Source organism: Thunnus maccoyii, chromosome 7 (genome assembly GCF_910596095.1).
Source record: "Thunnus maccoyii chromosome 7, fThuMac1.1, whole genome shotgun sequence".
In the NCBI taxonomy this organism is placed as follows: Eukaryota; Metazoa; Chordata; class Actinopteri; order Scombriformes; family Scombridae; genus Thunnus; species Thunnus maccoyii.
Genome location: NC_056539.1, coordinates 3068688 through 3095315, shown reverse-complemented (window position 1 = coordinate 3095315; position 26628 = coordinate 3068688). Strand labels below are relative to the sequence as shown.

At 39.3% G+C, this 26628-nt stretch overlaps 1 protein-coding gene across 12 annotated transcripts in view; it reads right to left on the bottom strand.

Moving 5' to 3' along the window:
• mcf2l2 (MCF.2 cell line derived transforming sequence-like 2) overlaps positions 1-26628 on the bottom strand; it is a 157936-nt gene that overhangs the window by 32944 nt on the left and 98364 nt on the right. For all 12 annotated transcript variants that reach the window (XM_042415841.1, XM_042415842.1, XM_042415847.1 and 9 more), the window contains 9 exons: positions 25640-25755; positions 21893-21962; positions 21607-21699; positions 21185-21277; positions 19145-19267; positions 15200-15280; positions 13671-13811; positions 7784-7876; positions 7154-7232 (listed from right to left, as the gene is read on the bottom strand). In XM_042415841.1, coding sequence (XP_042271775.1) covers positions 7154-7232; positions 7784-7876; positions 13671-13811; positions 15200-15280; positions 19145-19267; positions 21185-21277; positions 21607-21699; positions 21893-21962; positions 25640-25755 — 889 coding nt within the window. The remainder of the gene's footprint in view (positions 1-7153; positions 7233-7783; positions 7877-13670; positions 13812-15199; positions 15281-19144; positions 19268-21184; positions 21278-21606; positions 21700-21892; positions 21963-25639; positions 25756-26628) is intronic.

The window sequence follows — 26628 nt, the reverse complement described above, 5'->3', positions numbered from 1 at the left end:
AGCGTTAACAAATCTGGCCTGCCACAGGATTCTGCTGTGTGAGAGGAAATCTCTAGAGAAGAATCTAGTAAAATAACTGCAGACAGTGAAGCGCAGCCTCGGCCAAATGCACAGCTCACATAAGTGAAATACCAAGCTCTGTGAATGATCTGGCTTGTCACCTACTGTTCCAAGCAACCAATGAACCTGTCGCTGAAATGCAGACTCAGCATATAGCCATTCCACATGCTCCAAATATTGTATTCAGCACAAGGGATATATTTTTTCATCATGGATCTGGTGATGTTTTATTCATAAAGGATGGTCACATTGAGGTGTGTGCAGCCAACAGGAGGAGAACCTTGGCTTTGAAATGAGTGTTGAGGAGTAACAGTGTGCACGGTTATAAACAAAGTCTGGCATCAAACAAAGTCCGTTCTTTTTCAAATGCGTTCGTCCCGGCTGGCTTCTTCATGTGAATGTGACTAACGTGTGCACATCATACTGCTGATGTCACTGCTTTCTATAGTTTTCCACTAACCTCTCACATGTACTCTCTGCATACATAATGAGCTCTCTACAGTGTTACTGGATACAGAATATTTGGACTTTTATTAACTGAAAACCAGTTTTATAAATCAGCTTCTAACTATGGAACGGGGTTTTTCTCATTGACTGGCTGTATTTTTCTCACTGGTTTCTAAAAAAATGACGTCACATACTTCCGTGAACCAATCAGCATTTAGTAACATTTGACTCAAAATCTGTTGACAGCTGGAGGGTTCAGCTTGACGGTTCAATCTTGACCTTAGAAAGCTCCTCTAAAGCTTTCAACCACATCTCATTGCCTTCTTCAGTGAATGCTTAGTTGTCATGGAGATGGGTTAGCTGTTTATAAAAACCAGTACAAACCACTGAGGAAGACTGTGAGATGTGGTTAAAAGCCTAGGAAACAACAAGTGCTGTAAAAATGGACTGTCTTAAAAATGTTTTTATTTATTCATTTATTCAAACCACACCCACACAATCCTGATGAAGCAGATTTGCATTTTTTGTCAGCTGATCTAGTTGATTAGTTGAGTGTCTTTTTTTTATTATTGTTTCTATTTTTTTTATTGCTCCTAATGAAGCTCAACACTTCCTGCACAAATGTTTCACATTAAAATCCTTAAAGTGGCTCAAAGGGCACTGCCATTTGAGATGGGATTTTAAAATTGAAAATGTGCAGGAAATGGTTCATTTCACTGATGTTAACGGTGATTGAGCGTCGTGAGTATGTGTGTTGTAAAGATGGAATAACTGCTGTGGAGAAGTACATTAAAATATGCTGACTTTATGTGAACTATTAGAGTACAAGTAGTCCCCCTTCCCTCATGCTTTTACTTTTATTTGTTTACACCAGCTATTCTTTGAGAATTTTTTAAAATGTATACATGTAATAAGTAATCCTTACTTCTTTTACAGCCTGCTTAGCACACTAAAATACTCAGCTGCATATATAGTATATATGTTGTTTGTATTGTTGTGCTTATATTACATTTTCTTTACCTATTATCTTGCTGTGTTTATTGTGCAGTGGCCCAATTTCCTCCAGGAGATCAATAAACTAATAAAGTGTCATATTATCAAATTTAATTACAGCACTGCAAAGGAAGGCACTTCATAAATTCATAAGCTGGTGATGCAAGCGTCAACAAAAAGCTACAGAATATTTTGTAACGTGTTTGAGCCCAGCCTTTGTGATGTTTTTGCATACGGCCTTGAGACGTCTAAGCGGAGCTGTGCAGAGAGTCTGTAGCAGTGAATATGCGGTGTAAGAGGGATCCTGGCATTGTAGATGAAATAAATGCTGTCAATTCTGAATTTAATGCTGTTTGTCTTAACCAAGAAAACATTTTGTATCTGCGTTATCGGCAACTACATCCTATAAACACTTGATAGGCAGCAATGCAAGGTTGCCAAGTACAGCCAATGTACAGTATGACGTGTAGTTTAAGCGTCAACTCAGACAAAGTTGTGAAAATTTTTATATAATTACACAAAAAAACCCTGTTTTGAAAATGCTCTTTAACACCAGTGGTATTCATTATTGTGTTATTCACGATGATGCAAGAATATTAGCTCAGGAGGAGATTATGAGGCGAGTCCTGAAGTCAGAGACATGATTTACACCAGAATACTCAACGTTTGTTACTTACATACAAACACTCTGAGTGCTATCTAACCATGCAGATAGTTGTAGGTTTTTTTGTCCTGGTGTTGAAATATCTGCCTCTGAGATATCTATCTCCACAGGCTGTCACAAGTTCATCTCTGTGTCATTGTTAACAAAGACAACAGTCAGCTATGGAGTTCTACACACTACACAGAATTACTCTGAATCATATCATATTACATGATGACTAAATCAAGTTTCACTTTTACTTCTACTTCTGTTCATATGCACCCTCTCCTGCTTGCCCATATGTGTGCACTTTGTCTGTCTCCATGTCTCTCTTTCCTTTTTTTTTTTTTCTTTTTTTCTCTTTATCTCAAGAGTCATTTCCATCCTGAACAGAGATGCCTGGTGACAAAATCTAGTTTTCAGCCCAGGCTGAGAATGGGCTATAACTTGTAACTAAAAGCATTTATTTTTATGGTTTTATTCTTGTAGCTTTGGCTGCTATTCTTATTGGTAATAATAATTTTGTACTCACTAAAGTAATTGCTCACATTTGGCAAGAGTGCTAAAAAGAATTCCAGCAGGACGTGAAGCACCAGCAGACCCATCTGAAACATCCCATACATTTCACAGATTGACTTATTCCTTCAATACTGACCTACTGTACTTGCCAATACTGCTGTCTATTTTACTGTTTTACAGTAAAATAAGCTAGAATTGTCCTCTAGGCTGTATATTCTGCACATTTCTGTATTTTTCTAAACATCTTTTCCTCTTCTCTCTTTCTCGTCACATTCATCTCTTCCTCTCTCACAGAGCTAGAATGACTGCAGTTCCTCTTTGTCCTCCTTTCACTTGCCCTTCCCTCTCGTCATGTTCATCCCTTCATTCCCTCTGTGCTGCCTCTTGCCCTCCATCTCCACCCTCAAAATCTCTCTCTCTCTCTCTGTCTGTCTGTCTCTTTGTCTTTCCACCCATCATTCCACCAGCCTCTTCTCCTCTCTCCCCATCACTTTCAATCTCCTCCCTCTCCTTTTCCCAGACCAATTTCATTCTCTCTCCCTCTCTCTGTCTTTCCTCCACCCTCCTCACATGGAGTCAGAGATGTAAATCACACACACACACACACACACACATTCACACACACACACACACACACTCGCTGCACTGGACCGTCAGAGCCTCCTACAGCCTCTGCTCTCCAGGCTTCATGACAGGGCTGCTGTGTCATTAGTCATTCTGCTCACTCACACACACACACACACACACACACGCACACACACAGGCACACACACACACACACACACACACACACACACTCACAGACAGGTTGTCAGTTGGGCAGAGTGTGCGGCTCACAGAGGGTGGTTTTCCTGTCAGTCAGGACCACAGAGTGGAACTGTGGACGACTGATGCTTACTGGTACAGTGAGGGGCAAGAGAGGTAGAAATACACATGGAGAGAGAGGAGACGAGAGCCAGCACAGAGGATGATGTGTATTGCTGTGTGTATGGATATGTATTATATTGTATGTTCAAGCATTTGCACATTTATGTGTCCATGCATTATCTTTACACTGGGGCTGCAGCTGTTAATAACAGTAATTGTCATTACTGACTGTTCAATCTTTTGATATTTGTTCTCATTCATTCATTAATTATGTTGTCTACAAAAGGTCACAAAATATCCAGAGAGTCTAAAGTCACGTTTTTAAACAGCTTGTTTTGTCTGACCAGCAGTACAAAACCCAAAGATATTCTATTTACAATGATATAAAACAGAGAAAAGCTGTTCTGGTTTGGAAAATGTTTTGGTTAATACATGACTAGTTTCATGAGCTGTCGTCTCAGGGGCCGCTTCCTTTTTTTCCCCAACTTTATTGAGTAAACAACGCGCACATTTGTTTTGGTCTGAGATGCTGGTGCTCTAGTGCGACATCTAGTGGGGCTGAATATTGTATATTGCACCTTTAAAGTGAGACTGTGTAGCATCTGCTTAGCAGCAGCAACAGCAGCCTCTGCTGACACAAGTCAATCACTTGTTATCTTACCGATATATAACTTTATCATGATCAACAGAACTAAGATACATACTAGCAGTCGCCAGACTGTATTTTCCATGGTGTGTGAAGATGATGTGGATTATAGTCAGCACACAGCTGCTGTGGGTTCAGATGTTGACATCACGGAAATAAGATGACCCAGAAGCACAGCGAGGGATGTCACAACAGTAAATGTTGAAGTCTGTTCCCCTTCAAATAGTGTTGCTTCACATTACAGTAGCGCGGTATCCTCACTGCAAGGTACAATAAGTAGTGTAGGCTACCTGTTGGAGGTGTGCTGGTCGTCACATATCTCTCTGTGGCTGTTTCTGCTTCTACTCTACCTCTCTGTAACCGATCCGCTGAACAAAGAGCTCCAAACATCTCCAAATTTTTATTGACAAATAGTGCTTTCTCTGTTATAAACACATTTCATTTCCTGTAAGCTCTTCACACTGAAATCCTACAGACTGGTCCTTTAAATTCAAATCGTTGTATGATGTTACTTTAAAGTGAGACTGTGTAACTTTTGAGAGGAGCATTAAAATAATCCTCTTAGAAATGAAAAGTTAAATTCATGAGCAATAGGGGTTTTTGCCTTAACAGTCATTTGGTGCGGTATAACCAGTATCTTTGATGTCTAATGTTTTAATTTAGACAGGTGTTGCTATTTTATGAGCCTTCTCTGCTTGTGCTGTTACACAATGTTTTAGCAGGTCACTAAAAAATTAATGAAAATTCAGTGTTTCATTATCCTGCAACTGTGACTTGAGGCCACAGTGGCCTCTGTTAAGCGGAGGTTACATCTTCTCGCTTTAATGATTAATCAATCATCAAAACTATTGTCAATTAAAGGGGCAGGCCACTAATATTACACATATTAAGTCTGTTTACTGGACATGAGCCTGTGAAAACTGTTTTGGGTCTGGGGGAGCTTTCTATAATCGAGTAGAGAAAAATGATGTGTGATGTCATAATGATGTCATCAGGGTTATCACAGTTCAGGCTGGGAGACTACACATTTTAAACAGAAAACCTGCACTATAAACTGGGGGCAGGAGTTTGAAAGACATGAGTCTTTACCAGACAGGGAAGGAGAGTGAAGAGTGATGGAGACACGTCTCCCTCAGTCCCTGGTGGAAATGATGCCCTTGACTTGTAGAAGCATTTAACATGCTGCTATCACAGATTCATTTTAATGCATACATTTAGATTAGTTGATTCACTGTTTATTGGATTTGTTTGTATGGACCATAATACTTTGTTGTCTTTGATGCTATATATACACACTAATACATATACAGACAGGTGACAAATTAAAGGAAAAACTGGTCTGAATGCTTGACCCTTATAGTGAGGGGATCTGGTTATGCTGTGGGGGGCATTTTGCTGGCATGGTTTGGGTCCACTTGTCCCCTTAGCCTTGACATTGATTCTACAAGTCTCTGGAAGTCTTCTGGAGGGATGAACACCATTCTTCAAAAAAGATATTCAATCATTTGGTGTTTTGATGATGGTGGTGGAGAGCACTGTCTAACACCTCAGTCCAAAATCTCCCATAGGTGTTCAACTGGGTTGAGATCTGGTGACTGTGAAGGCCATAGCATATGATTCACATCATTTTCATACTCATCAAACCATTCAGTGACCCCTCATGTCCTGTGGATTGGGGTATTGTCATCCTGGAAGAGACCACTCCCATCAGGATAGAAATGTTTCATGATAGTTGTTCTGATCACTCAGAACAACTTTGTATTGATGTGCAGTGACTCTTCCCTCTAAAGGGACAAGTGGACCCAAAACATGCCAGCAAAATACCCCCCAGTGCAGTGTCAAGCATTCAGACCAGCACCAGTTTTTCCTTTAATTTGTCACCTGTCTGTATGTATGTCAGCAGTAATGTTATATAATTGGAAATCCTCCTCCTGTTTATTGTTCTGCAGTGCACTTCCCTGAGGTCACTATTCAAAAGAATTGCAGCCAAAATAGAAATGTAAATATTACTGCCATGTGGTGCACTAGACTGAATGTTTAGAGCTGCAAATGGAAAAAACATTCATACTTTTCTTGAACATACACTGTAGGTTGAATCATTTTTGTGATCAGTGACTGAATTGGAATCAGTAATAGGAATGAAATCTGACATTTTATTTCATCAGTACTAGATGGTAATAATATGAAAGTTTTCACGCTAGTTTTCATCTGTTTGACATAAGTGTTTTTAACTGTTAAAATAAAGACACTTAGCATTGCTTTACCAGTCCCGACATTATGATGCATTTGTGTTCTGACAGCTACTAAAATGCTAAATGGACTGTGATTATGTTTGTTATATAAAATGCCCTTTTTCCCATCTGCACAGCACAGAGAGTATTAGAAAGAGGACATTTCCACAATTTGGCAGTCAGTGCAAGAGAATGACTAGCCTATCTCCAGATTGCAGCCAAGGATGACTGAGATGTGTTGATACATGCTGGTACTGACAAGAACATTTTCATGATAACAGAAAGGAATTGAGATGTTGCAGCAGGAAATAATGACAAAAAAATGGGAAAATACAGTGGAATGGAGAAATTCAATTATATAGAAATATGAATTTGAAAATGTAAAGTTTTATAAATATGTGGGACTGATAATTCCAGCACACTTAGTTGAGTGTTTACATGAGCATGGGGAAAAGTCTGGACTACAGCATTGTGAAGATGAAATACAATTGCAGCACGAGCAACTAGTTGCATGTATGATTAGAAAAATGTATGTTTTGTTGTACCAACCATGTGTGTTATGTGAGTATAATGATGCATGTATACCAGGCTAACAGATGCTAACCAATGAATGGATACAGACATGTGCTTCTTCAGCTGCGAGTTGGATTGAAGTAAGTTTTAAAGAAATTGGTAAAAAATACCCAAGGGAGGAGATATTCTCAAGTGTGTGTGTGTGTGTGTGTGTGTGTGTGTGTGTGTGTATACCTCTGCATGCCTCTAGTTGGCCCGTAAGAACTTTACGAATCTCTGACACCCACATATTTTTCACATCCATAGAAGGAGCCTGGGGAAGAATACACACACACACACATACAGACACACACACACAGACACACACACACACACACACACACACACATAAATAAGCCAACATATACAACAAAGGCCTTTTAACACAAAGAGCCATTAGGGGAGCTGTGTGGTGCAACACTGCCCCCAAGAGGACGATTGTGGAAAATATCACTGGATGTCTCCCAATAAGTATTTATGACTAAATTAAATATTAATTGTTTCTTTACAATCAAAATATATGATAAATATATGATAAATAATAGATAATAAAAGCTGAAAATATTTGTGTTCATTTACATCACCAGGTGTTCAAATTAATTTTTTATTTCAGTTTTATCGGCATATTCAAACTAAATGCTTTCTCCCTGACATGAACAGAGTATTACATTACACATTTAATTACACTGAAACACTGGATGAGACAGGCAATTTTCCAACTCTACCACAGTGATCAGTGTTAAATGTACTGACAACAGCCTTAAAGTAAAAAAACAAAGGAACCTGACTGGAAGTGAACATATAGCGGTTAGGAGAGGTGTTTACCTGGATGATGTAGACCTCCTCTCTGCCGTTGTACCACACCTCAAACTTCTTGCTGTCGCCTTTGACGTTCTCTGTGATCCCCACAGCGCTCATCTGCACACAGACAGCACAGCAGACACATCTGTGACATGCAGCGGCAACTGCAGCTGCATTCAAGATGAACCTTTACTTTTTAGAGCATGTAAACACTGTCAGCTATGTCACACTATCAGCAATGACCGAATAAAAAAAAAAAAAAAAAATCTACACAATCCAAACTGAACCTTAAATGAACCAGGGTCTGATATATCTTATTCCTCTGTGTTGTAGAGCTCCAGTGCTGTACAACAATTAAAAAACACATCAGTGAGCCACACTGTTGCACTGGGTGACATGTTGCTTAATTACCATGAACACACACACTGGTTTATTTTGACTCAATTCCACTCACAACGTCATGCAGCCAGAAATACTAAATAGAGCATCAAACGTGTATTAATCCCCAGTTAAAAATAGTATTTCTTCCTGTTTGAGTAGTGTTTGTTAAAAATGACCTTGACCAGCTGTTTAGGAAAATGACCAAGCCTTTAAAAAAACAGAAACATTATGTAACTTTAACCCATTTCAATATTTACATCCTCAGTGGGAATGAATAAAACAGGGTAGAGAAGTCATGAAGTGTTGAGACAAAGTGTTCTTCTAATGGGATATGTTGACAATAAGACAAATATTAAATATCACTAAAAATTGATTTTGACATCATGCTTCTGTGCAAGACAGGGACACGAGATATAATTATAATAATGCAGGATCTGTCTTTCTTGATATTGCCCTTTATAACAAATTCCAGAACAAATTTATAATCTATCCCCGGGGGGAGGTTGCTGGCTTTGCCCAGTTGATCCTTTTTGAAGAATAATGGTACATCAGCGAGTCCTTGTTCATGTTTAGAGGCATTTAAACATCTAAAACAAGCATTCACCGAACACTTAAAGCCTCTACAGATTAGCATTCTGACAGTGTGATGAAGTCTTTGTGAAGGACCTATACTCAAGTCCTATCCTCATCCACTCACTCCCATTCAAACACAAGATGCTTCATTTTCCTGAGCTGTTCTTGCTGTTTTCATGGTCAAGAGGGTTGGAGCCTGAATGCATCGTCAATGGCAGCTATGAATGACCAGGGGACTCATTTGTAATCATTGTGCGTGCACAAACGGAGCTTGAAAGATATGTATTTTACTTCCTATGAAAAAGTTGTGATCTATAAAAACAAACCTGATGGGAGAATGTGCGCACCTGTACGTAAACTCTGATCCATGCATACAAACATTTTGGAGACGGGGGGGAAATTGGTGATGCAGATGGTGAGGTGGTGAATTGAAGCCAGATTGTATAATGATTCCTCTCACACATTTAATTACACTTCATATCAAACATTAATTATAGATCCACTATCATAAACATTCAAGCCAGCAGTGTTACTTGCGCTTATAGTGAGCCATAACTATTCCATAAACACCTTTCAATTTGAAAAGATATAAGCCAACTCAGATCTTAACCAATTACATCTGTGATTTATTATTAAACGATTCATGAAATATTGAGCGCAATGTCTCACCATCACATTCCCAACCCCCAGAGCACAGAGGAGAGGGCTGGGCTGCACGGTGCTCGCACTCATGGTAAGTTGTGGAGCAGCAGGTAGCAGGATTCTGGAAAGCCTGGCTTGTCTTTCCTCAATATTAAGCATCAATATACTGATTCCTTTTCATCTCAACCACATTAACTAACTGATGAACTTAACATCATCGGTTGTGGAAATCCAAGATGACATCGAATAACTTAATAGAATTGCAGAATGGAGCACTAATAGATTTTGAATAACATCTTCTAGGACTGTGCATATATCAACAGGTAGGATTTTAGTTTCCATATAGTCCTTGTGTAGAAAATCGCTGCAGTGACGACTGTGCTGTCAGGTGCACAGAGTGCACTGGAGACACTGCGGTGGCTGCCACACACACTCTGCCTTCTCCAGTCACCTCATACTCACATCTTCACCACCTGCACTCATATGTGGAATGTGTAAATTAGAGAAACATCTGCATGCTGGATTTTGGAGTAAATATAACTGAATACAGTGTTTATTGTATTTTAGATATGGAGTGTGAGGTCTCATCAGTCATATGTGTCTATATACAATAGATGCTACCAAGCAGTGAGCTTCGGTGTCCTTGTGCCTACACTAGTTCATACACTGACAATATGCAGCAATGCGCTTCTTGGCATCTACCTCCATGTCTGACCACTTTGTTTAATTTCAGGAATTGTTTCGTTTGTTGCACTGACTGCATAAACAGCTGCTGCAGCCGTCAGCCTCTCGAGCTTTGTGCCGTTCTCCACAGGAACAACATGTACATCAATATTCATGAGGACTTTTGCATTGACCGTTCATGGTTAGTTGTGGGAGTGTAGGACCTGGGAGGTTCATGGTCACATTTTTTAAGTTGATTGTGATTTATAAAGGAAAAACATGCTTGCATTCATGCATGCACACAGTTTTATAAATCTGATTATTTTTTGGTGCACACCATTTTCGGCTTCTGTACACTATGGATCCCACGCACTGTTTTATAAATGAGACCCCTGAATGCTGCTTCAGATAGGAACTGGGTCATTTGTTGCAGGAGATACAGAATTGTCCAGTTCTAACGGGAGGTAGAGTACGTGCCAGTCATTCAGCAGCCTTTTTATGTGACTAAAATGCAAAATGCATCGTTTCATTACCGTTCATGCTCTATTTGAGGTCACAGGATGCAAATTTTAGCACATATGATGCATGAATGCCACACTGCTACTGTTCATGACAACACAGACAGAAATACAAGCATGATATACTGAGCTGTTCTGCTAAACAAAGAGTGGAATGATTGAATTCCTTTCATACTTGACTTCCCTCGCGACTTGCTTTCAGTAGACTTGTTTAGTTGAGAACCTGAGGAGCTGTACAGAATATTTATCAATGACAGCTCCAGTTCCCCAGGGGTTTATATGGAGGAATGTCAGCAATCCACTGCTGGTAAAGAGCATTTGTTTATGTGCCATGAGAAACTGCTTGCACTGTATGAGAGTGAAAAAGCTTTTAGTTCAACTTAAAAAGCAGTGTTGTTGTGAACTGCTCTGGGGGATCCAAATGTAGACAAATTCCTGTGGTTGTTTTTATGTTGATGCAAACATGGGAGTAAAGCAAATGAGAACCATCCTTTACCGTCTTAATAATTTTTGGATGGGTTTTTTGTTTTTTTTTGGTTTTTCAAATGTGTCTTAAGACAACAGTCAGTCCCTCCAGGACTGATATGGGCAGTTATTTTGTTTGTTTGTTTGTTTGTTTTTTGTGATAATTGCAGCCAAAAAAGCCATACAATTTGTGATGTTTTATATGCTCTTCCATAAAAAAGCATACTGCATATCACAGAAACAACTATATTTCAGTGCTATTTTTTAAATTTATTTTCTGTACATACCATTAAAAATAAATCCATTAACATAAAAATATAGTTTCATTACCTGATGATGTACATCATATTGACATGTTATGCGGCAATTGCACCAAATCACAAGCGGTCTGTTGATTTTGCCATTCCATGTGGAAAAGTTGTGGTAATTTAGAAAAATTGCTAATTGCGATTGCAAAATTGCAATTTCCTGGAGGTAGTGACATATGAATACTGGCTTTTAAAGGTCCCCTTCAAATGTGCTTTCAATGTGAGTGATGAACAAAATCTACAGTGTGCCCACACAGTCCTTTTGTGCACAAATACACAAACTGTAGAAAATGTAATTTCCCTGTTGAGTTGCGGCGGAAGCACAGTAACAAAAAGAGGAACTTTGACACTAAAAAGACTGTAACGTTGAAAGATATCTACTTGATTTGACTCATTTGGATGTTGAAGCTTCATATTAAGTTCAGATAAACTTTTAAATACATTTTCTGAAGGAGGACTGTGGATTTTGTCCTCCATCACTTACATTATAAGTGCATTATGGAGGGATGTTCTAATGGTCAGTATGAACAGGAGGAATGATTATGGTAAAAAAAAAAAACTATTTTAATGTTCATTTGGGTATCTGACTATTGTTTTAAAACAGACCTGAAAAATTGTGAACCTGTCCTTTAAAGCTGCAGTTGCATCAATTGTGTGATTTTCTGGGTTTGGGTTTGGATACTTTGGACCAGTGGAACAAGCTGAAACATAACCAGATCACCTATTAAAGTTGTTACGGCTAATGTGTTAGCAAACAGTTGCTTGTTTACACATCCACTATACACAGAGGAACACTAGCATTCATTTGGAGTTGTGTTTCTGTCCACCCTCCTTTAGCTGTTAAATGCTCCGCTGTGTTCACCAGCTTGTCACCATCTTTATCACTCTGCTGTTTGGTGCTGGGCAGGTAGTGTACAATGAGTTTATCAGGTTTTCACTGAAAACAGTTGCTGCTGCTGATGGAAACTAGGTTAATAGAACAAAATGTGTGGGCTGAAAAACCAAAAGTAAAAATATTCAGTAGAACTGAACAGAACCGCAGAGTTGGGTGACGCACACAGACAGACATTTCAGGAAACAGGAAGCTGGGGGCTGCAGATTGTGGGGAAACGTGTGTCAGCACGGACAACTGTGAGAGAATACATAGTCTTGTGATTTGAAAACTGTTGAGTTTGAAATCTGTTTCTGTGTGTAACAGGATGAGTGACCCTTCTAGTTGGTGGTCAAGGAGTAAAGCAGGTCACAGAAAGATTATTACGCCTTGAGACAACTTCTTGATCAACACCACGTTCATGGAAACGGGTTGTCTGTTTGTAGGATTGTGTATGCGTATCCATCTATATTATAACCTGTTATTATCTTCCGATTTTGAAGTCTAGAAAACATTAAAGCTGCATGGATTCATTTTGGCCTCTCGGGGGCAGAATAACTGCACAACAGTCCTGACATATTTTTAACATAATGGCTATATTGGCAAACAATTTACATTCCTGCAAACACTGAGCAACATGATCAACCTGTTAGTCATGTCTCTGTCTACCTGATGAAGTTTTCTTTTAGCTCTTAGCTCACCAACTCCTGTGAAAAACATGGTTGGGCAGGTTGCGTACAACAGGTTTTTCAGAGCTTCTCTGCAGGAAACGGCTGCCTGCTGAAGGTTGAAGCAGGGGTTGATTGAACTGAATTATGCAGTAAATAGATAAAATGTGCTAAAAAGCTCCACAGAGCTGGAGAAATGGGTGATAATTCTCTGTGGGTTTGTCTTAGTGAGTGACCCCTCTCATATTACACATAATCAGTTGAATGGTAATATAAAAACTACTGATCAATTCAGCTTTAAGATAAAGACAAAAAAAAAAAAAACAGAAAGACAAATAAACAGAGAAAGAAAGAAAAGAGGCTCCACTGAGTACTCACAAAAACAAAAGTACTGTTGGAGAAAAACATCACATGCATATTCAAGAGTAATGCAATCCTCATTTACAATTAATTATTAAAAAGCCAACATTCACTAGCTTCATCCACAGCTTTTATTCACATTCATCACTCATGTTGACTGGTTATCTGTAACTGGGTACTTAAAAAAATGCGTATGTTGTGGCTCATATGGTTTCATATCAAGCTGATGTAATGTTTATGCTCATGGTGTATGCTGAAGTTGAATAACTGCTTATCTTGCTGCCCCCTAGTGGCCAAAATTAATACAACTTTAACAACCAAATCTTTTTTTTTTTTAAATAATTCTCTTGAAAGTCTTTCTAATGAACAATTACTGTATGTGTCTCTGTGCAACCAGAAAAGACACCACTAGAAAAACATTTTGCTCACACACACACACACACAACACCATATGTGTCTGACCTTGAGGGAGTGTTTGAAGCTGTAGGACGGGGTCTTCTCGTGTCCGTCTGTGGTCTCATCTCGTTTCTTACAGAACAGCAGCATCTTGTCGTACAGGAACAGATGCCTCTGCATGGGCTTAAACCTGGCCAGGTCCTTCACCTGAAACCAGTTCAAACAGTCAGGTCACTTACTCATGATATATGTCTGTCCATTATTACTCCACAGTTCAACTATCATATTCATGTTGATGAGTATTAGTATGTTGTAGTCAAATGAAGTGTCATAACATGGAGTTCAGTAATAATCCTCTGACATTGGTCGAATTTCAAATGATGTCACTTGAATCTTTGCAGGCCAGTTCATGCAGCAGGTCAGCTAATTGTCACATCCTTGTACATGTGTTGGAAGATTTAAATAATTAATAAACGACACTCTGAGCCACACGCATAAAATTCTGTGCATCAAAAACTGGAAAATGTAGATGCAACAAACTTATCCCTGCTGCTGCTGGTTACCAGTATTTAGCTGAAAAGAACTGCATACAATAAACATGAGTGACACTATTAGTAAGAATCAATCATAGGACCATCAAAACTGTGCAAACACTGCGGTGTTTGTTTTTAATCTCTGATGATTGATGCTTGGTGGTCTGAGCAGAACTGCAAGTAAACATAATCTTCTGACAACACAGTGGAGAGCATGACAGCACTTTGCATGTATCATTATGTTTTTCTTTCTTTCTCTCTCTCTCTCTCTCCATCTCAACATGACCTCTCCTGTTCTCTGGCACCTCAGTATTTGCCTAAAATGCCTGTGCCAGCATCTGGCCCCGTTTTGCATGTTTTAGCACACATACTGTACCTTACAACTAAACAAATGCAAACCATGTTGATGTGTTTAAGAATAAACTTTTCCTGTCTTCTAGCCATCCTTTGGTTTCCAGCTCATTTTCATATGATATGAAAATCTATAGACTATCTATTAGCATCATCATGAAAGTCTATCACAGTTTACCATGGCTGCTGTAAAGCGGTACTGATGATGAAAAGACTGAAATGTCACTGTGATGCCAAAGATGCCAACAGATTTTCATATCAAACAGAAATGAATGTAAACCAACAGAGTTATCCTTTACATCCCTTACTATAAAGTTAAAATGTTACCAATTTTCAAAGTTATGTTCTATTTATTTGTGTGTGCACTGTCTGAAAGTATTAAATAGTAACTCAAGTTCAAAACAAATTAGTTTCTATCTCCCCATTTTTTCATGACATCTGGTGGGGTCTGTAGAAATCAGTGGATGCCTGGAATAGCGGGAACACACATCCGAAAATCTAAAAATGTGCAGCGTGCAACTGAGAATGGTCAGCAAAAATATACATGATTTGTAGTTAAGCAGCTAAAACTTGCAAACACACTGGGGTGTTTCTTTGAAGCAGTTCTGTTTACTAATGTCAAAATGACATGGCATGGCGTCCTAAAGTTTCTATTCAAGCCTCTAATGATGTTGGGAGAGTGAGACTTGCTGCTGGAGTGTGGAGTTGTACCTTGCTGTGGCCTTTCTTGTGGTCAGTCCACACGTTGAAGGATCCCTGCATCAGCAGCTTCCCCAGCTCACTCAGGTTTCCCTGTGAACATCAAAACACAAGACAGTCAGACTTGTAGAGCACCATACATCCATAGCAGTTTGCAGTGGCAGACATGTCACATGCACAATCCTGCTTCAGCTGTGTTTCTATAGCAGATGAGATAACAAAGTAGAGTTAAGGGGGAAGGGGAATTTGCAGGTATTTTTGCAAAAATCCTGCAGGACAAGACGTGTGTGTAAGTTAGATAAGAAGGAGACTTTAGCAGGAAAGCTAATGTGGGTTGTTGATCAGAGTCTGTGGCTCTTGTGTTGTGTAGCAGGATGCAATCAGGCTCAGTGTGACTGTCTGCTCTGCCTATGATAGAACGCTGAGGTTACAGCTGTATACAAAGATTTGATTGGCTGTGTGGAATTAAGGTTTCCACTGTTAACTTGCGAGGCAGCTGGATTCAAGAAACCATCTTGTCAGGTTTCAAGTTATGCGCTTATGTCTGAACCACCTGCGGTTCGGACCAATCAGTGTCCTATGAGGATTCTTGTGTGATCTTGCGAATCCAGCTGCCTCGCAAGGTAAGACAGTGATAGACGGATGGTTCATCCAATCACCTGAGAAAGTATTTTTTTGAAAGTGCCTGCCCTTTTCCAAACAGTGTCCAAGGACGACTTCTCAGATGGTTCCGTGAAACAAACCATCTAGTGCATCAGGTTATTGTACAGAGAGAGCTAATGTATAAAATATACATTTCCCCCTTTTTGGTGTCTCCTGGTGATTTACACAGCAGATATGTTGCTGAAGCAGGCAACAAAAATGCTATTTAATTTCACTTGGACTTTAAGTAAGTTACCAAAATCAACTAAAATAAAAGTTAAACACTAAAATAAAACTTAATATAAACATAATATTCTGTTGCATCATGGCTGCCAATTTACTAAGAGGTTTGACAACTTTTTTTTTTGTTTAATTGGCATGAAACTCCTCACACTCCAACAGCTGATCGGGGGACTTTATTTCTCTCTCTAGGAGCCTTCTTCTGGAATATAACCTGTCATCCATCTCTGTGACTGTAATATCCCTTTAACTACCTCATTTACAGCTTTACTTTAGCAAAATGCTTTTTGGCATCTAACTTAATGTAAAACCACTTCTTCTTCATATCTGTCACAGCGCTGCTCTGTGATGACACAACTTTGACAGCTGAGGTAACATTTCCTCCCTTTTTGGGTCCCCTTATAGCAGAAATGACACAGCGAAATTTGTGATATCTTTTTTAATCTGCTGATTTCTGAGAAAGGAACTTGAAGTTCCGCGATTTGAAGTTCTATTTATTGTTCGTTGGAAGGAAATCTCACCGGAAATGTTGTGGGGGGCATCCATTTTGGTGACATTAATGTGGTTGAAATGAGCAGTGTTTGTGCAGTTAAGAGAGTTTGCTGATTCTGATGTGGAGCACTCGTACGAGGAAGCCTCACATGAAAAACTAACATACAGTACAGTAAATGTCCAGCCCTCATCACCCCTATGTTTCTCAAATATAATTTCCAGAAAAAACATATGTCTTATATTCAAAGCAACCATTCTCAACCACTGAAAATAAATCAAACAATTAAATTCCATCGTATCTCAATAAGAGACGACTGAACGTGTTCAAATGAACATTTCTGCAGTGGGAAGTAGTTGCACGAATGAGGGAATTTTTGTTCATCTGCTTTCAGAGAGGAAGTTTGACATCCATGAGGATGCAGTGCAACAGCTGCACAGCATGGACCTGGATCCGGCCTGTGATGTCAAAAAGAATTCCCCTCAGCGACACTAAACCCAAAGCTTCACAGCTTTGAGATGCCGAAACTTAAATCAGCTTCCATCAAAGTCTAACCGGCTTCCTCCATCAGTGGCACATCCTGTATGGCCTCTCTGACTGTGTGATACTATCACTTCTCTTCTTTTATCACACTTTAAGTGAGTCAGACGTGATTCACACGTCTGACTCATTTTCACACTTTGAGTGAAATATTTCACTAACATACTTTGAATTAATACAATTGATCCTAATAAAGACAATACCAGCAAGTATTCAACTGAAAATCAGCCTCTATTTTGTTTCATGATTATTTCTGTTATGAAATTTTCATATTTTTCCCTTTCAGTATGTTGCCATGAATGCAGTGAGGTTTACCCAGCAGATCATCTTTATAATAAACACACCCAAACCGTATTCTAACAGACTAAGCTGAGGATAATCATATAGCCCAAAGCTCTAATTTGACTGGTCAGCCAGACTGAACATGTGATACAAAGTCTTTGATCTCATGATTGCAAACTGTGTGTCCCTGTGTGGCCAAGCAGATCCATACCATGATATAAATCACTATTTCCGCTATACAGAGTCTTGCTGGAGAAGAAAAGTTGTTATGAGATCAAACACACAGGCTGGGATCACCAGGGGAATCACATGGAGATGCTTGAATGTGATGAAATCACAGAAACGTTCTTTAAGTTCTCTGAGTGTTTTTGTCGACTTCTAAGAACTTTGTCAGGGCTACATTAAAGAAACACACCTTACCTTTAGAGAATTATTACCATGTAGTCACAGGTGTGTGTACGAGGACAGACAAAAAAAAAAAAAAGAGAATCCAAATGCAGACTCAGGGAAGCAGTTTGAACGAGCAAACAAGTCAAGGACGAGGATTGCCTCTGCCAGATCATCAATGTTGCTTTGTGCCTTTATGCGTTCCAGCAACCTGAGCCTGATCTTGTAACTGTTTCCTGCTTCCCTGTTGCTGGTGTTGTGCCTGTTTGCTGCCACTGTTTGACGTGCTGCCTGCCTTGCCCCTCTGGATTTGTTTGCTTGTTTGAACTCCTTTCTGTTTGGCTGATTCTAAGCATGTTTTTGGAACATTGATTTATGAAAGATCTTTTTCTTCAACCTGTTCTGCCTATAGTGTCAGCATTTGGGTCCTCTGTCCTGTTGTCCAGTACAATCCAATGACACTAAGTATGGTTTCAATTGCTTGACCTTCTTTAGAACGGTGGGCCACTCCTGAGGGTGGTTTGGTTGATTATTTATCTGGAGCTGAGTTTAAGCTGTGCGGACAAGAGCCACTAGGAACCTTCAGTTGATAAATTGAAGACAAAATGCAAAGAAATTAAATATAAGAACAATGAAATTAGGTCAACAAGAAATATTCTTTCAATACGGCTCCATGGACTAAGGCTTATTAAATGGGGTTGATATCACATATCATATGATAGACCCAGAACAAGACGTTAATATATAATGTTATTATATTTTCATGATTTTATCTTTCATGTGCATGTGTATGTCTAACATCCAGCGATGGATTTCTTTAAATCACACCACAAATATTCAAGATTAAAGAAAAGACCCTTTATCACCAGCCTTTTACACACTTTGATTACACTTATGTGGAGTCAAGGTTGACAACACAGCACTTCAAAGCTTGTGTGTGTGTGTGTGTGTGTGTGGCACATGGACACCTATGCTACTTAGTATACACAGGTGTGTGATTTTATGTTGTGTTGCAAGTAATGGCTTTAGTGCAACTGAAAGCATCTGTATCTATGGAGGAAAGATAAAGATGTTGGAAATTCCCACCTGTGGCCTCTGACTAATGACCGCTCCTCAACACAACCCAGCTGTCTGGGTGGGAGAGTAACATGTTGCAGAAGTCATTTTTTTATGACCTGATGGAGCAAAAACTGACCATATGTAGTTCAAATTTCTTCAGAAATAATAAATGCTTGTACTGTATTCCTTTGGACGATGGTTAAAAATATGATCTATAATCACAAGGGCTCTCAGATGATCCAAAGTGTCTCTAGATAGATGGTTCATGTGGAACAAGTGTAAATACAAAAGCAGGAAACATCAAATTACACACTGACCTCAAAGCCAGTGATAGCTATCTGGTGCATGGAGTCGTTGACGGACTTGATGATGTCCAGCATGGTGGCTAAAGCCTCCTCCAGCTCTGCCGTCCCCTCACCCTTATTGCACTTCAACATCTCCTGCAAGACAGGAGGGAGGTAGGAGAACCATTCAGTAAGGCAAGATAAAATGAAGAAGAGGAAGAAGAGAAGAGAAGAGAAGAGAAGAGAAGAGAAGAGAAGAGAAGAGAAGAGAAGAGAAGAGGAGAGGAGAGAAGAGAAGAGAAGAGAAGAGAAGAGAAGAGAAGAGAAGAGGAGAGAAGAGAAGAGAAGAGAAGAGAAGAGAAGAGAAGAGAAGAGAAGAGAAGAGAAGAGAAAATACAAGAAACAAGCAAAGATTAAAAGAAAAGAGTGAGAGAGGAAAAGAAAAAAGGGAAGAGTGTGGATGAAAGGAAGAAAGAAAGAGAAGATGAGTGCCAGGGAGAATGAATCATTAACAGTGATAGGCTTAGGTAACAGGTTTATCAGGTTTAGGGTGTCAGGCTATTGTTCAAGCAACAGCTGCTCTGTCGTGGAGTAAACCCTCATCAGTGAGTGAAGTGGAAGCTTGTATGGCGACAGGTTTGTTTAAAGGTTTAAAGATGAGTGTGTGAAACAACATAATGATGAAGGGATTTTGAAGACTGTTAATGAATGAAGGCTGTTTTCTAAGCAAGACCTGATTAAACAGTGAAGTCAGTTCAGTATTCTCTGGTGTTTGTGAACATCAAGAAATTGAATTTCAAAAGGATTCTGAATTTTGACAGGGATGTCCAATCAGCATGAATGGGGCACTGACTTTATAGGAACTGGGACGTTCCAGCTGGGGCAGGTCAAGCTGACCATTAAGATAAGCCAAGAAGAAGGCTGCCAGATCCTTAGCTCAAACTTTTTTTTTTTTTTTTTAATCCTCTCCTCCTCTCTCCTCCCCTCTCCTCTCCTCCTCTCTCCTTCTCTCTTGTTTCCTCTTCTCTCCTATTCCTTTCATCCTCTCTTTTATATTTATCATCACAAGATAAATCAAATGACAGGAGAACTTCCTACTTTCATCTTCATCAGTTATCTGACAGTGGGCGTTGATCATTTTATGATTATAAGAACACATACTGCATGAATTCTGTTGTGTGATCTGTGTATTCATTCAACATTATTTATCCATAAGAGATGAAGGCAGCTCATCATCTCGTTGCTATGATGTCAGACTGTACAAAATCTACTTATTTGATTATTCTGTTATGAATAACAGATGAAGTCTAGTATCGAATAGTGTAATGTGTAATAGTTTATTTGTGTTTATAGTGTGAGTTGAAGTTCATTATATATAATTGGACTTTAACTTCTGCACTCCAACATGAGGAGTTTAGCGGTATATGTCTCAGGGTGAAAATCTATATTCTCACTGTGGCTCTGGGCTCAGAAAGAGCTTTTCATAACTCCTCTGGGGGATTATGTGAAGCAGGCTGAACTAATCAGAGAGATAATTGCACAAAATAATGTTATTGTTATTATTGTTATTAATGTACTCACACATTAGTCAAACACATTTGGAAGATAGATTTTACAGATGTCTTGCAGCAAAATCACATTAAGTATTCAATCATAGTAAGACTTCAGAGGTCATGCCATGACAATATTGTGTGTGTGTGTGTGTGTGTGTGTGTGTGTGTGTGTGTGGGGTCCAGGTACTCCTCACATTGTGGGGACGTAAATCTGTTTACACAGTCATGTTGTGGGGACTTGCCTCCCTTATGGGGACAAAAAGCAAGTCCCCTTAATGTAAATCATTAACTTTAGGGTGAAGATTTGGTTTAAAGTTAAGGTTAGTTTAGGGTTATGTTAAGGTTAGGGTAAGGGTTAGGGTTAGGCATGTGGTGGTCATGGTTAGGGTTAGGATAAGTCTCCAGGAAATGAATGTAAGTCAATGTAATGCCCTCTGAAGTGATGGAAACATGACTGTGTGTGTGTGTGTGTTTGTGTGTGTGTGTGTGTGTGTGTGTGTGTGTGTGTGTAGGTACTTGCCTTGAGCATGAGTTGGTATTTGGTGATCCTCTGGACTGGCTTCAGTAGGTAAGCATCCAGAGACAGTTTGTGGTCCAGCTTCTTCTGGCATTCCTGTTGTCACAAACACCAAACATTGTCAGTCAGGGAGGGACACATGACAGACATACCTGACTTTGTGTTAAATCTGCAGGAGTCATATCAAGACACACTTGTCCTATCACCTTAAGTCACCAAATGGGACAGCAACAGTGGAGGGCATGTTGCTGTTAGGAGAATTCAATTATAGCATCAGGTTGGACGATGGCTTTCTGCTGTATGGGGAGGTAACAAATCAAAGACTAGTCTAAAGTAATAAACAGCAGCATGAGCACTTCATGGATGAATCTCCTCATCACGTCCATCACAACCATTCACTTACTGTGTGTGTGTGTGTGTGTTACCTGGAAGAAAAGACTGTCTCCACACTGTCTCCAGAGGACTTCGGAGCGGGGTTTATTCTGACAGTACTTCTCATACACCTGCAGCTCCTCTTTCTGACAACACAAAAACATGTCTGAGTGAAGAGACAGTCTGAAATCATCTCTTATTGTACTGTATACAGTATATATAGTATCACATAGAGGTATAGGGTAATAAAATGGAAATACTCATGTGAAGTACACGCACGTCACGACACTGTGGTGGAAAGTATTTAGTTACTTTCCACCATGTCTCTCAGCTACTCACCCTTTTCAGGAAACAGGTTCCAACCAGCTCTGGTTTCTCTGCACAGTTCTCTAGCTCCCTCAGAAATGTCCTGCAAGTGATTTGTAAACACAGAATAAGAGCACGCACACACACACACACACACACACACACAAACACACACACAATGCTTGAAGTGACTAAGCCACTAAGATAACATACGTGAGTTCTTAGCTTCAAAACTATGGACTTTCTGTCAGTGTAGGTGCTGCGGTTGTTTGATTGGACCTGTTTGGGTAATTTGACATCCTTGTTTCCATTAGTGCCACAGTTTTTGGCAAATTAAATATTTCCACCATGCGACAACACCTCCTCTGTAAAATTGAAGGGTAACTCCACCAATTTTAAACATAAAGGTTAGTTTACGAGTCATAAGGAGTACAACTCAACCTTTGGAAACTGTTGTACAACGAGGAAATGACCACGATGATGATGTTTAGGTAATTTCAGCCTGGAGTAAAGATATGGGCATCTACCATCAGGGAGGATCTAACAAAAAGATGCTATTGGTTGCATTGTGGAAATCGTAGGATCCAGTGTTTAGAGCTTGACCCATACTAGAGACTAAAGTTAGGACATTCCAGCCTCTGCTGCTTTGATTTTGACCCTTACACACACATTATACACGTTAGATAATAATTGCTGAATAATTGCTGATTGCTATGTAGTTCTGAATTGTGGCGTTAGAGCGTTCAACTGTTTTTCACCATTTCTGTGTTCAGCACCAGCTGTGTGGCTGGGATGTCCCCGGCCAGAGAGAGAGAGAGAGTATTTGCATGGCATCACTTCACCAAAAAGCACAGCGTGACAGGCTTTTATTCCAAGGGTGACAGCCACAATGAAGCCACCGAGGACGTTTCAGCAGAGGAATGAGTAACATTAAGTGCACCGAACTCCATTGAAAATAATGACTATTTAACATAACGATAATTGGTGATGGTTCGCTTGTTAACTAGTCATTTAAGTTGCATTTTTACTGAAACAAATCCACATTTACCTACAAAATATTATTAAACAGTGGCTCCTAACGTCATATTGCTTGCCATGTTGCTTGCCTCGCATCTAGAAACTTTTTTAAATTGTGTATTTTTATGGGGGAGTTTGGTACAAACGTTGTTAGCTCAGAGGCCGTTCAGTTGGGCCATGTTTTCAGAGTCTTCAGCAGACACGGCCTCAGCACTTCAGGGCAGAGAATACTGCTTATTTTTTTTATTTTGAAACCTTAGTTTATATAATTGGCAATTTTTTTAATCATTCAAATTTGTCCGGGTGATTAATTACACATTTTTCTGTGCTGTGATGAACTCAGAACATATTAATTATTGTTTTACACAGATGTCTGCAGTGTGTTGGACCCCTCCACAATCATCACAGGCAGGTAACCAGCTGGAGGGCTGACATGGTTAGCCCATCCTTGACTCTATCTGTAATTTGATCACTTTCTACGTTGCTCTGTGTTGTGATTTGAATCATGGGGTAACCTATGCAGTGCTGAGGTTACAAGACTGCCCTTTGGTGTGAGTTTTGAAAGTCTGGTCATTTGCTATCACCACAAATGGATCCATGAAAGAAACATGCAACTAATGAGGAGATTTCAATTTTGACTTTAATTTTAAAGGTAAAATGTGTTCTGCACATAAATACAACTAGCAGTGACTGGAAACTCACACAAAACAGCAACCACCCTACACTGATTACTCTGCAGCCCCACCCAGATAGAAGTCACGGTGGTTTCCATAGAAACAACGACGTCTGACACTGCTCCTAGAGCAAAGGTGAAAGATGATGGCTAGTATGACTAGTGTGTCAAAGCAAAAAGGACAGATCTGTTTCTACCTCATAATCATTATAAAAGAAATAAATGATTAAATGGCACTGAAGTAAAATATAAACCACATGCAATCAGGATGGAGCAGCTCACACAGCTCAGCACCACAGCAGCAACAGCTGGTAATGGAAACACTGGTTCTGTATCTAGTGATGTAATGCAGTTTATAATGTATGTTTATCATGCATTATCAGCACTCTTACGTGTGGTTTCAAGGTAAGAAATACCCTGATAAATCTGACCAATACGAGAGTCAAAGAGATGAAGATCCTTGAGTTTATTTGCTGTTCCTCCCACTCTTCAGATAAAATATCTTAGTCCTAACATTTGATTGCAAAGAGGCTGAGTGTGTGTGTGATGCTTTCAGCAAACAAAGGAGCTGTGGATTGAGGGATGTTGGAGTGAGTGGGAAGACAAGAGCAGCCTTTTACCAGCATTATTATTTAAAATAAAAACTATATATAAACGCTGTTATTAATATTTAGAAAGAAGACAGAAACATATGGACATATAATAATGGTAACACTTGGTAACCACTGACTCTGAGTAATTCACCAAGCAGATATACGGATTTTGGGCTTACAGTACTTTGAAACTACTGATATACAGTTGGACACACACACAATCTCATACAATCCAATATTCTAATCACACATTCTACCTTTTTGGACTTTACATTCTTTTAGACTTTTGTTGACACCGTTAAGACAGGTGCTGAATCAACTCTTTGGTTGTGTTTTGAATTGTCACATACCAACTTAACCTTATGGAAGGGATACATTACCATTGCTGAGCTGTTTTCCAAATCTGATTTAACATCATCAATTTTATGCAGGAGATCAGTAAAAGTTATTTCTATGCTATCAAATGTTTCCAGTTAGTTCTTTCCAACTACACACAGATTCATTTTAATCTCACTGATGTGAAATTAAATTGAGCTAAACTACAGGTTTTATGCTATTATGTGTGGCAAATGAGGGTAAAAACTATTAAAAACACGTCACTGTTACACTGGTTGACATGTTCCTTCATTACTATGAATACACACACTATAATTTATTTTAACTCAATTCCACACACACCTTCCTGCTGCCAAAAATACTCACTACAGCATCAAATGTGGATTCATCCACAGCTGAAAATAGTCCCCAACATATACACTATTTTCTCCTGTCTGGGTAACGTTTGATATAAGCTACAATGACCAGCTGGTTTAGGAAAAAAGTAAATACACATTTGTGACCTGGTTTTGACAATCTAGATCTTCAGTAGGAACCAATGAGCTTGTGACTGAGAGACGCAGACACAGTAGGGAAGTCAGAAAGTACTGATTAAACTTTTAGTGACATCAGTGATCCTATCTGATCCTTTCTTTACTGTACTTTCTGTGTGTTTTGTCCACCTGTAGTAGCGCTGCTCTCTACAGCTGGACTCTGCAGTGCAGCATTTTGCTGCAAATGCGAGTGAAAATCAGAGTGTGTGAATGTTAAAAAAAATACTTTAGCACACTGAGTTGTGACTTATGAGATCATGCTGATATGCTGATATGAGCTGATATGTATATAATGTAACAATTTAAAATTATTGTACATTGCTTAGGACAAAAGCATCTGCCAAAGGAATAAATGTAAATGTAGCACTGAGCAGCTGTGTCATTTATATAAAAATACGTATCAGATCAGACTCAGTATAGGCAGATATCCATTATGAAAGGACTCAGACCAGGATCAAGGCTATTCCTACCTTTTATGCATAAAAAGTAAAAATAATCTAGCATCTTTGTCTCATAGCTTTGTCCTTTATCTAGGATAGAGTGGTTTCTCAATGCCATGTTATCTTGTGCTCAGCTTCCAGGATACAGAGTATATGGCAGTGCAATGTACAAAATGCATTCCGCCTACCTGTTGTGAAATTCATATATCTGTGGCAGGTTACCAAACAGCACATCTCTCTTGTTCTCTAGGGACGGGGGGATGAGGTGGCTGAGCTCTGAGTTATCAAGCTCTGCAAAATAACCCTGGGGAGGAGGAGGGAGAGGAGGAGGGTAGAAAGATGACACATTGAGGAAGAAAAAGAAAGCAAATAGAAAAATTAGCCATAAATAAACCAGCAGGGCAGCAAAACATCACCGCTAATCATTTCAACCTGAAACAGACTACCAGAGATTCTTAATGTCTCCACATCTGCAGTGTCAAAGACAATCCAGAGATGGACGCATGTGGGTGATGAGAATGAAAAATAGACTACTATACACTAACACACCATGCTGTGTTTGATGTGATCAATATAATGTACAGTCAGAATCAATGTCTTCCTGATGGAGTTCAACCACTCGTAGGTGTGTAGTTCTGTAGAAAATTGACTGGACATATTCAATCCAAGAGATCATATGACGTTCATACACTGACAGGAAGCTGGAGGTTGGATTTATGAGAAGAACAAATGATGTGTTCTTTCTACTGAATGGCAATCAATGTGGTTAATGAACTCAGAGATACACCAATAGTCATAGTGCTATTGGATATCTGGATTGGAGACTATTTGCATTCAGACTGCACCTGCTGAAATGATCAAATCCAATACCAAGAGCTGTGTCGAGGTCAGAAATCAAAGACGACACATTGGGTTCTCTTCTATCATCCGTAAAACAACGCAACATTTATTTAATGAGGAGGAACTAAAGTGCATCTGAATTATATTTTTTGACTCATCACTCCATATGGTGTATATCTAATGATCACTAATAAACGTAACAGATTATACTGGCTGTCTGTATTGGATGAAATTTAAAGATTAGCATTATGCATCAGTATGAGTTACTGTATGACAGCATGGCCTCTGTGAGAGCTCTTTAACAACATGGATATACAGTGTACACCTATAGTTAGAG